This window comes from Peromyscus leucopus, chromosome 1 (genome assembly GCF_004664715.2).
Source record: "Peromyscus leucopus breed LL Stock chromosome 1, UCI_PerLeu_2.1, whole genome shotgun sequence".
NCBI lineage: Eukaryota > Metazoa > Chordata > Mammalia > Rodentia > Cricetidae > Peromyscus > Peromyscus leucopus.
In genome coordinates, this window is record NC_051063.1 from 84,402,865 (window position 1) to 84,415,815 (window position 12,951).

At 41.1% G+C, this 12,951-nt stretch overlaps 1 protein-coding gene across 1 annotated transcript in view; it reads right to left on the reverse strand.

Moving 5' to 3' along the window:
* Positions 1 to 552: 552 nt before the first annotated feature.
* LOC114692172 (ATP-binding cassette sub-family A member 3-like) overlaps positions 553 to 12,951 on the reverse strand; it is a 102,650-nt gene continuing 90,251 nt past the window's right edge. Inside the window, exons 25-31 of the mRNA XM_028867831.2 lie at positions 11,713 to 11,838; positions 11,309 to 11,503; positions 6,607 to 6,794; positions 5,778 to 5,948; positions 5,246 to 5,436; positions 1,247 to 1,320; positions 553 to 854 (exon numbers count right to left, since the gene is read on the reverse strand). Of these exons, the coding sequence (XP_028723664.1) occupies positions 708 to 854; positions 1,247 to 1,320; positions 5,246 to 5,436; positions 5,778 to 5,948; positions 6,607 to 6,794; positions 11,309 to 11,503; positions 11,713 to 11,838 (1,092 nt within the window). The 3' untranslated portion in view covers positions 553 to 707. The remainder of the gene's footprint in view (positions 855 to 1,246; positions 1,321 to 5,245; positions 5,437 to 5,777; positions 5,949 to 6,606; positions 6,795 to 11,308; positions 11,504 to 11,712; positions 11,839 to 12,951) is intronic.

Here is a 12,951-nt window from a genome sequence, read left to right on the forward strand (position 1 = left end):
CCAGTGTCTAGGGTGTGACACCTTGTGCGGCCTTGGTGCAGGGGGAGGGGCTTGGACCTGCCTCAGCTGAGTGTGCCATGCTCTGCTGACTCCCCATGGGAGACCTTGACTTGGAGGAGGTTGGAAGGGGAGTGAGTGGGGGGGGGGGAGCAGAGGGGTGGGAAATCTGTGGTTGGTATGTAAAGTGAATAGAAAATCTCTTAATAATAATAAAAAAGTTCAATGTCTCTTAAAAATACTCTTGAATTGAATTTGGGAAATTACTATTTAACTGACCTTTTAATTATTGACATTAGCTGTGTGCTTACATGAATATGTGTATGTCGTGGCAAAGATTATTTGCCCTGGGCCTTTTCCTCCTTCTATGCACAAGCAGCTGCTAAAACACAATGCTATTGCTCTTCTTGTTGTCTTATCTATACCGCCATCCTTTTTGGATGTTTCTATCTCAGAATACTCCAGAATAAGACCCTGTCTCCACCCTGGTAAATGCTGCTCTTTCATGTTTCTAGGAGGGAAAACAGGATATTTTACCAACACCTAAGTCTATAATGAAGGGGTTAAAATTTTCCCAGCAGGGAAATCTTTATTATGTAAATATATTTACACAAAGTTTATATATATATACACACACACACATACACGTCCCTCTCCAGACCCCAGTACAGGTGAATAAAGACATCATAATTACTGGCTGGAACTGAATCTCAAGGCACCGATTGTGCTTTTGCAGAACCACTTTCTATGTTATCTGGGTTGGCAAAGGTCAGGAAAACTTGCTCCAGGGTGATCTGACTGATGGAATAGTCTTCTAAATTGTATTGCTCTTTCGCTTTCTCCAGAATGCCAAACACCTTCAACAGCAACAGAAAACATGCAGTCACTATTGACAAGCTCCCTCCAGACTCCGACCCAGAGAAGTCAGTCCTTCCTCTCCCAGTGTCCACTGGGTTCACATTAGAGGACAAAAGGCTCTGACGGGTGAGAGGGGAAAGCTGGAGAAATAGGTCATTGAGAAACTAAGAGCAGGCAGTTTTCTGTCTCCATTCTTTTGATGGACATGAACTAATAATGGAATTTAAGGGTGGTAATCAAAGACATTTAAACTCTAGGCATTTGAAGAGGAACATAAACAGCCCACAGCTTCCACAATGTCAGGCACAATTCTACTGCCTGGATCCCAATACCCCCTAATTGTTAGTGCTCCCTTAACATGCAGTGGTAGAAAGGCACAGTTTCTGATCACCTTTCCCCAGCTGTTGTCCTTGCTGGGAATGTGGTAATTAAGGATCCCTTGATTCTCTTGCTTCAAGTCACTACCTAAGACAGGAAATTAGGACAGGTGAGTATTCTTCCAGATTTCATTTCAAACTGCCAAAATAATAGTACATCTACATAATATTATTATATACAGTGAAGAGACTAATGGGTCTCTATATATAAGTGGACAGGACCAAGTACTCAAAAACATGCGTCTTATGGGGAACATTCTCATCCAAGCCACCATAGACAGTATAGCTCATGTTTTCAGAAGATTTATTATTGAAGAAATCATATTATTATGTGGAGTACATGGCAATTATTGAGCATATATTTTTCAACTCATATGTCTAATGTTAGGTACTGATCCTCCTAAAATTAACACTATGAGACTTTACTGCTAACCCATTGCTGAGAATGTGGGCTGGGGCAATGTCCTCCTGGCTGGGCATCTTTCTATGGTGGCTTTAGAGAGCGGGAAGACACTGCCACAATAATTCTTGTGATTATACAATCCCTCTGCCACGTGAAAGGAAATATCCATGTGTTTGCTTTACAAGTGTGTAAGAATTCACTAGTATAATCACAAGGAAAACAGTAGTATCCTTTATGAATTTTGAGCAATACTTGTTTATAACTGAATTGTGTATTTGTATATTAAGTTGACTTGATTTAAAAATTGAAAGTAACTCTTATGTAGTTATAATGATGTGAGATTTTCTTTACTATTAGACCTAAAGGATGTATTGTCACACAAATCTTTTTATTATATACTGTTCCAAACATAGAACTTAATTATTTAAAATCATCACACAGGAAACCTCTCATTCAGGTCAAATAATAACAATTCAATTACAGATGTGTACTACCTAATAAACCCAGCCCAGCACTCATTGTTCATTCTTATGCAGATGCTTCTCCAACATTTTCAATTGATCTTGAAAAACCCTAGCCCTTCAGGCTTACACCCCCAAGCCTCAGGAAAAGAGAAACTTCAAGCACCAGGAAATAAGAAACTAAAAATCTAGTTCCAAGGGCAGCCTGACTCAGCCATTGTTCAATCTCCCCTGCAACCATATAACAATGTAAAGAGATTTCTGTTAAGAGATGTGCTCAACTGTGACTGGGATAGTTGCAGGTGTTCCAGGAAGAACCACCGTGACCTCTGTGTAAACTCCACTTCCGCCCTGATATCCCCTCTTGAGGTTTCAGGAAAAATGTACCTGTTGACGTAACTGTACCCCCTCTGTGATCACTCTGTGATCAGACCATGATCTTGTGGGAACAAAATTGTATGGGAATTGTAATCTTGTAGGTTTTGTGGGTTTTTCCTTTTAAGCCCCCATGGGGCTGCAGTAAGATGCGACTCTTGCTCTTGGGAGCAGAGGAGCCCTTCTGTACAGAAGCTTAATAAATCCTCCTGCTGTTGCAATCTGAAATCTTTCACCTGCATATTTTTCAGAAATGACTTATGGGAACAATAATGCCTGGATGTGTTTATGTTCATGTTTTTGTGACTCTAAATCTTTAAGATCATTTTGGGGTTAAAAATTGTTTTTTGCAGTTTTCCTTCCCTGAGTTTTAAAAAAATATATGACATGTTGTCAATCTTAAACCATTCTTGTCCAAGGCTGAGAAGATGGCTCAGTTGGTCAAGTGTTTGCCATATAAACATGGGGACCTAGACTTGAGCCCAGAACCCACATAAAAACCTGGGTATGGTGGCATTCGCTTCTAATCCTTGTGCTGGGAAGTAGAGACAGGTGGATCTTGGGATTCACGGGCCGGCCAGCCTGGCCTCCTTGGTGAGGTCTAGACCAGTCAAAGACCATGACACAACAAAAACAAAACACCATCCCTGGGGAGATGGCTCAGTGGATAAAACTCTGGCTGCACAAGCATGGGGCCCTGAGTTCAGGTCCCCAGCCCCCACATCAAAGCTGGGAGTGGTAGCATATGTTGTAACCCCAGCCTAGCAGGGCAGAGACAGGTTACTCCTTGTTATTTCAGTGAAAGACAATGCCTCCAAATATAGAGAGCAACTGAGGACCTCACTGACCTGAGGACTACATTGACCTCTGTCCTCCACAATCATATATACACATACACTTGAATGTATAGGTACACATACCCACAGGACAAAAATATACACTACACACATATGCGCGCGCGTGTGTGTGTGTGTGTGTGTGTGTGTGTGTGTGTGTGTGTGTGTGTAGGTAAGATGGGTAGCTTGTGAGGAACGATATCTGAGGTTTTCTTCTGGCTTCCTCATGCATGCATATATAGACAGACAGACAGACAGACAGACACACACACACACACAATCTACTCCTGCTTGTCAATGACTTGGCTTTTGGTCTACAGAGTGAGCTGTGCCTCTGTACTCCATTATCCAAGGACAGTGATTTCATTAGAATATGCCCTGGTGCTCAGTTTTTCCAGATACCTGCTTGACTTTTTCATGTTGGGTTTTTCTTCTTTGGCTTCAGGACAATGGCTGACAAGTTTCCGTATTGCTTCTCTTCTTCCGACTTCACGCCCCTTTGTGACTGGCTTCCACTGGTTTGTCATCACCTTACTTTACTTTCTCCCAAATGTGTAAGTACACTTGTTTGCCTTTTTCCTTTCTTATTTTCTGCAGTCTTCATCCCCTTTGCACATTGCATGTTGTTTGCTCTTTAGTTACATATTCATAAAATTTTGCTGAGAAAATCCTCTCTAATGCTATTGGCTATAGATCCTTCTATTAGTCAAGCAATTTCTCGGTTATTCTTTCATGATAGCTGTCCCACTTGTGGCTTGTTAGGCTCACACTGTGAGATAATATTTTTCTGTTTTATAGCATTGTGTTTCCATCATGTTAGGGTTTCTACTTTGTACTAGCAGCATTTTTCTGTGGAGACCAACCACAACCTTTCAATTCTTTGTGCTTATGGGAGATGAGTTGCCTTGTAGTTTAGGAATGTAAGAAATGGAGTAGGACAAAATAATGTTCGGAGCTTCACAGCTGAGAGTCTTCTGGGATCTATTAAATAACAGACACCAGCGAGGTAGCTCTGCCGTGTGCTCTTCTGAGTCTCTTTCCCTTCCAAGCCCAGCTGAGGAAGGCTTTCCTCCAGAGCAGAGCTGTGTTGGCTTCTGCTGGGAGTCAGAAGATACTGCTAAGGATTGACTTTTGTCCACTCTGAAGGTCCAGCCTTTATGTGGCCCTCTCAGTACACACTCCCCAGAGGTAGCCCAAGGCATCACCTCAGATCCCAGCCATGACATGGCCATTGGCTTCTAGGATTTATATTTTCTTATAGCTTACTTTCCTGTTTCATTTCTTTTATGTTTCCCTTCCTTTCTATTAATCTTTTATCTTTGGCACTAAGAGGGAATATTCTGCTTTTATTTTTGAGCCTATTATTGCATTAAAACCTTTTGTTGTAATTTTACAAGATTCTAGTTTAATTTTACCCACATTGTTTTTCAGAGATAAAAGATAAAAGACTCATCCTATTTGTGACTTTTTAATAAAATAAATATATGGCCATTTAAATTTCCTTGAGATTATATAAAATTTATATGCAAAAAATATCTGCTTTCTTGTGGTAACCCCTTTTAGAAATGCTTATTGAAACTGCCCTTTGGCTAATGTTTATTTCTTATTTTTAAGGGTTAATATCTATGCATACATCCAACATCAGTTCCCTCCTTTGTTGTCCTATAAAATAGCTATTTGCTCAAGAATAATATAGGGAAGGACCGGGAAATGACACCTTACAATTAAGAGATTAACAAATACCATTTTTCTTGAACTCTTTGCATGAACAGATACAGTTACAGACACAAATATCTGCCCTTCCCCCCAAAAAGACCTCATTATTGGGTGTCAGACACACCAAAAGCTCATGAGAAACTACTGCTAGAGACACCCAGCCTGGAGGTGGTAAGGCAACAGATACGGCTTAACCGGCAAAGTTAACCAGACCCGACTTACCTGAGAAAGCGTTGGTAACAAATTTTTTAAAATCTGTTATCACTTTGTCACCAGTGCCAGTTTTGAACTTGATAGTCATGGTGTAAACATTGCCAAATTTGTTCTTGAGATGCTGAGGGCTCCCCAGGCACATGAACTTTCCCTGCACCATGATGGCTAGCCTGGTACAGAGAGCTTCACACTCCTCCATACTAGAAAAACAAGATGCCAGAAGGACGTAAGGCCAAATGAGCTCTGTGGGAGGATATTAAAATACCTGGTATTTTGTGATCCCCTTTGAAGAGATGTTTTTCATTTGCCTATTTTCAGGGCCATAGGCAATGGAGGCATTTCAAAATTCAAAACAGTAGAGGACCAAGTCTTCAAATGGAACATCTCATGAATATCCTGCCCTTATATATTCAAATAGTCCTTAGGATTCCATCCATAAGAAGCTCACATACTCAGGCAAATTTTTCTATACACTATTCCTGGCCCCAGAGATTTCCCTCTCATAGTCATAGACTTCTGCCCCACCCCACGTGAACCACACCTGTGAGAGGTTATGATGATGACCTTGCCACTCTCTCGGGTCCTTATCACTGTGTTCCAGAGCATGCGCCGGGCTAATGGGTCCATGCCAGTGGACGGCTCATCCAGGAAGACGACTGACGACTTTCCCATGACGGCAATAGCGGCGCTCAGCCTACGTTTGTTTCCTCCACTTCAGAGTCAAGGGAGAGCAGAAGCGGCAGCACATATAGCTTTATTTACGTTACAGTAATTTAGTAGGTAACACATCTAATTAACACTCGGATATTATTTACAGGAAGAAAAACGGCTAAGATTTCAGGACTGAGTACATTTGCTAAAAAACATTAAAAAGCGCTGATTACAGGTAACTGTACTAGGACATGAGACCAAACCCAACTGTACACAGCAATTCACTTTCATCTGCAATGCAGAAAGATGACTTTTCTTTTTTTGTCCAATTTGTTTTTAGCTATACTATCAGTTAAATTCTCATTCTTGCAGTTCCTTGGAATTTTCCTAACATATAAGCTACATGGTGGCCAGGCAGAACAATACAGAGAACATCATCTTTGTCCTTTATGAGGAGATAAAGAGCCACAGCAGACAGGACGAGAGACACTCGTTTTTCTAGTTCACTGGCTAGAATCCCAAGTGAACCAGGTTTGTGAGTTTATTATCTCTACAAAGCAAAGGTGCAGTGCTGCAAAGGTCTGCTTCATTGCAGAACACGTGAGTACACCAGTCTTTGCCTGTCTGTTATAGAGCTTGGTTAGACTGTTGGCAATTAATTACAAACAAGAAAGGTGTCAGAATACTGCTGCAATGGGAGCACCAGCATATGATCTCACCTCAAAGTGTAAATAAACTTCTCAGCTTGTGGTTGCAGGTACAGCATTTCCAACAAGTTGTCCACATAGGGTCTAATATTCTTCTCTGGAACCCCCCACACCCTGGCATACATGGTCAATATCTCCCGAGAGGTCATGAAATCCAGCAAGGCATCAAATTGTGGACAATAGCCAATTTTTGACCTAACCTAAACATAAGAGAATATTGACAGAGATAAGACAACTACCACACTGAGTACCACATAGTGAATATGGAGAAAATAAAAAACGCAAAGTTTTCTGGCATATGGCCCTGGGACAAATTGATGCACTTCTAGCAAAGAATTGTGTGTCTTCCAGTGGTCACAGAATCACTATGGCTGGGGGTGACTGCATGTATTAGAACTCTAACCCATGAAGAACTTCATGCATGAAGGTGCACATGCCCAGGATAACTCTAAAAGCTGACATCAGAGCTAATGCCGTCGAAGTATATTTGCCTGGAGGAGGCTGGTCTTCCATTGCTCAACCTATATAGTCTTTGTAATCGGTGGTGTGAAATCTACCCTCAACAAGTAAATGGATGCTTTTGAAACTTGGGACTTTTTTCATTAATTAAATCTTCATTTTTTTTCTGTCCCAAGGGAATACCAGGATATCAAGAGTGAAGCCTGCTATAGGGGTGAGAGGATGATTAGCAATATCTAGGTTAGGTTTAGTAAGGTCCTGACTTCTTAGTTGTGATGGTAAATGGATGAGTGAAGTGTTGTGGGATATTTTGATCACATGCTGACACTCCTGAGATTGACAATAAAGTTTACCTTTAATCAGAGGGCAGAGCTGGCTACTAGCTGACCAGAATTAGCCATAGAGGTTTTGGAGGACCCAGGACATATAGAGAGACAGAGAAGTAGTAGGGAGGGGCTTAGAAAGATGTGCGGGGGGGGGGGGGGGGGTTTGGATCGAGGAGGGAGAGAGAGAGGAGGTCACTGTTCACTAATCTGCTGCTTCTCTGATCAATCAGGTTTTTACCCCAATACTTGACTCCTGAGTTTTATTTAATAATAGAATAATATAAACAATCACTTCGGTGGAGTTCTTAATCATTCTCTTATGTGTAATGTGGCTTTTTGAGCATTTTCTAAAACACAAGTAAGTGTAGTTGGGATCATAGCTCTTATTTTAGACATTTTAGTCATAAACTAACATGCAGAATACACTACAGACAAAACATTTACCCACTGTGCAATTAAAAGTCAACAGTAAAGTGATTAACAGTTCAAATGTTTATTTTATTGGCAGACTAATAGTTTTAGAATCTCTGTATTTTGGAACTATCAAACAAAGTTCTCAGAGAACAATCCTAACTCATGGGTTAAGGGAATTGAACGCAATTTCTGAAACATTTTAAGCATTGCAAGCTTCAGTGAAAGGGCTACTTTCAGACACAGAGGAGAAACAAATAAGCTAAATGACTAAAAAGTCAACTCAAAAGCTATGGAAGAAATACATACTAATTAGTTAAAACTCAAGGCTTAAGTTTGTGGATTAATTCTTTGGGGAAAAACACTGAATGATGCTATCTATGTAAGACATGTTTTAATATCTCACTTAAAGCACTGGAAAGCTGTAACTATAACAAAACAGAATTAAAATGGAAACCAAGTGTATTCTTAGAAAACCATGTCTTTAGGGATGGATCAATGAAGTCCAGGCGTATGGTGGTCTAGGGCTAACACCAGTTGTAGTAGTGCAGGCCCGTAGGGTATCTGAAAGGAAGAGACCGGGGAACAAGGAGGAAGATGGAAGATTAAATACAGTCATCAACAGGGTCATGAATCTGGGTAAAGAACCTGTTTTCAGAGCTAGGTTTGTGACTAAATAAATAAATAATGCAGTGCTAGGTGTGATGGTACACCCTTTAATCCCAGAACTTGGGAGGCAGAGGCAGGAAGATCTCTGTGAGTTCAGAGCCAGCATAATCTACATAGTGAGCTGCAGGCCAACCAGGACTACACAGTGAGAACCTGTCTCAAAAACACAACAATAGAAATTGTTTAAAATATGGAAGACCTGAAAAGGAAACTAATTAACTGGTCAACACTTTTAAGAAGTCAAGAATACTGAGAAATAATTGTAATGTCAAAGCTGTGTTCTCTCTAAAAGCATTTAAAGATCTGGAGAAATAGAAATTTTACAATTGATACACATAAGAAAAAGCTAAGATATTTGAAAAATGAAGACATGTTAATCAGGGATTCCAAAGTATCTGGATACAGAAGATGAGCCTACACTGTACATGTTTCTGACAGTATCTGGAGGTGTTGACAAAGACCAGGTTAGGTTTATTCACATCCTGACTCATCCTGGAAAAGCTAAATGGAAGGAAATCAACCCATTGCAGCCTCTGGGCACGGAACCAACTCCACACATGGCCTTCGCATTTCCTCTCACGTTGTCTAAAAAGTCCCAGAGAATCCTGAAACACAAATTTAGTTTAAAATGTTCTGAAATTTAAAAAAATATTTATCTTCCTAGTAAACCAACTTCCTTGTTTGTTCGAGATCTGAAATTACTCCTGAACATTATGTTTTAAAAACAATGTAACAGAAATTAAAAACATATATATATATATATTTGAGTATACAAATTAATAAGCAATTACAAATGACATACAACAAAGTGGTGGGCAATCAGAAAAAATATATATCTGATACTTAAATTAGCATATCCAGATGGCAGAAGAGCTATGTTGATCATTTGAAGAAAATAAGAGACTGCCATAAATGTTTCCCCCCGTTTTATTTTGAAAAATTCCAAACATAAAAGAGAACTTAAAATAACAGTCCATGAACACTCTTAGGACCTGCAAGGAGAGGAGCTGAACAAGCTTTGTTTCAGCAATAGGAAACACTCATCCTGCACCGGCGTACACAAGACCAGACGCAAGACCTAAAAGTGAAACGTGCCACAATTAAGATGACTCTAGAGGCTGGCTTTAACACCGCCTGACTGCAGCTGAAGCGCTATGAATTAGAAGACTCATCTGCAGTGGGAGCTATTTACATACCCGCTTCAATAGGTATTGTATTCAGCACAATAATGCACTTTAAGTATTCTCAAGTTTCTTGGTTCATATTAATTTTTCAATAAATGTCAAATACAACTGCATAATGATGAAGGGAGTCAGGAAATAACCTCAGCGGAGTTCTTTTCTAATTGGAGAGCTAGGTCATATGTCTAAGATAGGCATGGATTATTTCAATTCTGCTATTATAGGTGCATTCTTTGAAAAACAACAAAAAAAAATCCAACAAATCCTAAAATCAGGAACAAGGCAAGGGTGTCTATTCTCTCTGATTATGTCGACTACAATGCTTGAAGTTGTAGCTTCATCAGTTAACGTGGTTTAAGTAGGTGCTTCTCCGATTCTTCCTCTTCCGTTTAGGTGGGACAAATGCCTGGAGCTTGTTGGAGTTGAGCATTTCCTTCACCTTGTTCTTTCAGGCTCTGGTTAAACAACTCCTCCTGTGTGCAGACTTCCGAAGGACAGAATGCGCTGTGTATTGGTTCCCGTTTCCTTTCCTCCTGCAGGCTGTCCAAGGGATTTTTCTCTGTCAGTCCCACTAAGAACCTGGTTGAGTTGGAGGAGATAAAATTCGCAGAAGTGTGGGCCAGCCAGATGTGCCAGCCAGATGACCAGCTCCCTGTTGAAGGTTTGTGTCCTTGCCTGCTGAAGAGTTGAAGATGTGCTCTGCCTGAGCTTCCAGTAATTCATCATTAAAGGTTCAGTTCTTTCTATTCCAATATTATAGTCCCTCCCCCTCCCCCCAGAATTTCTACTCTGAAGTTGTTTTGTCTGGGTCTGGATGTGTCTGGATGTCTAATGTGTCTATGTGTTCACATTGATCTGAGTATGGGGACTCACACGAGGTCAGAGGATAACTTCTACCGTATTTGAGGCTGTGTTTCTTGATTTTCACCACTGTGTACACTCACTTAGCTGCCACTCTCCTTCCTCTGTCTTCTTGCCAGAGGAATGCTGGGATTACCTGTGAGTGTCCTACTGCATCTGGCTTTTATGCGGGCTCTGGGTATCCAAACTCAGACTGTCAGGCTTGGACATCGAGCACTTAAACCACAGCCACCTCCTGGTCCTGCCCTGGAACTTGGTGGTGATTCGCTGTTTTCACTTTCTCAGTGCCTTAATTTAGGGTGTCAGTTGGTTTCCAGTTCAGTTTTTTTTTTTTTTTTTGAGACAGGGTCTCACTGTGTAGACCAGGCTGGCCTAGAACTCCAGAGAGCCACATGCCTCTGCCTCCTGAGTGCTGGCATTAAAAGCATGTGCACATCTGGTTCAGAGTTTTAATTATTAGGCTTGGACTGGGAACCTCAATTTTCTTCTTAAATACTAGGCTGGAGACTCCGAGTCTAATGGGTCTGCACACACACCAAGTACATTGTGTGCTGTGCTAATATTGCTGCTGAGAGAGGTTGTGGTTCACTCAGGGCATACTTGTGACTTAGCTCTCAAGGTGACACTGCCCTACATACCCCATGTGTCCCCTTACATTTTACTTCTCTTCCCAGAAGCGCCTGGTGGAATGCACAGAGTCACCTCAACACCTGTCACAATTCCTCTTTGGGGTCTCCCACCGCTTGTTCCCCTTCAGGCACCCCTAAGTCATCCTGCTTCTCACCTTCAGACTGCATACTAGCATACCTTTCGGATATTTTTGGTGATGCTGTAGCCTTCAATGAACACATCCCCAGACGTAGCAATCTCTTCTCCAGTCAGAATTTCAAAGGTAGTAGTTTTTCCAGCTCCATTTAGGCCAAGCAATCCAAAACACTCCTTCTTTTGAATGGTGACAGAGATATTTCTCACAGCCAGAGTGGGTGGTATTTTAAAATATATCTTAAAAACAAAGAAAACACAAAATACATGGAAACTATGTATTTGGATGGGTCAGACACAAAGTTTCAAACCTTTACAGACCACAGCACTTCAGAAAGTTTCATAAGAACCCTACTTAGAGATCGGCCATAGATCCCCAAAGCCCACAGTGGGCCCTTGGTGCTCATCTCAGGGAATGGAGCCATATGCTGGCCACTGAAAGACAACACCTTTATGAGCTCTTTTATGAGCACAGTAGAATCCAGTGCCTTCTGAGGATACTTCAGGATAGTCTTCCTTTCATTTTGTACATCTTCATCTTCAGATTCCCCGGATAACTCCCTGGACACTCTAGCCTGTATTGTGAAGACGAGAATGGACAGTGAGTACCGTTTGAGCATCTGGTCTACACTGGATGAATTTACGGATGTTAAACTGGAGGATTATTTCAGAGTATCAAAACGAAAGTCAAGAGACTTCCTGCATATGACCACAGCTCTCCGGTAAAAACTTATTTCCCATTTCCAAAGCTTAGAAACTAGGCTTCCTGCCATGAGCAAGCAGAGTTCTCTCAAAGCAGATGTCACAAAACTGCCGCCACAGCAAATACCATTGAGGATAGTTAGAGAGCTGTTTGCTGATAATAAAGTACTGATGAGCATCAGGGAAATGTTATTTCCAGTTCTCTCTCTCTCTCTCTCTCTCTCTCTCTCTCTCTCTCTCTCTCTCTCTCTCTCTCTCCCTTTTCCTCCCCCACCTTGTGGTTGGGCATCAAGGTGTACACTCTCAGCTCTCTCCCTTTGCTCTGCCATGAGGGACTCTAACCCTCTGAAACTGTAAGCCAAATTATATGTTTCCTTTTATTTAAAAAAATGAAGTCTTTTCTCAGAGAAAATGAGAACTAGGGGACAGTTCAGTGTATGAAATGGCTGAGGTGAAATCCATAAACAGAAGCTCAGCAGTCCACTCACAGCAGGGAACAGGGAGGGAGGAAAGGGCACTCCACCCGATGCAGGGAGAAGGGAGCTTGAAGAGCCAGCCCATGTATCTAGTTCATTTCAAGTGATAGACTTCTTATCTTGAAACATATTTGACTTAACTAAGAGTTTGCAGTGTAGCTCTGCTTAAGGTTAGCGTTTCCTGAGGGTGGCACCTTAAACAACTTTGGTCCCCTGGTCAAAGGTAAGAAACTAACACTGGTTTCATTGTCTTTACTCTAGACCTCACTCAGTACCATTTTTAGTGTCAACTCCTGAAGTCTGGCATATTTCCAGACAGATGAATAAATCACAACCTACCTCTTCATGGATTTTCACAAAGTGTGTGTCTGACTGTGCTTTTCATTCCAGAAAAAATATTCTGACAATAACTACAATCCTCACTTTCTCAGCTTATAAAACCATACATATCTATTACACATTAGTTTTACCTATTTTGTGTCTAGTTTCTTTTGTGTCAAATCATATATG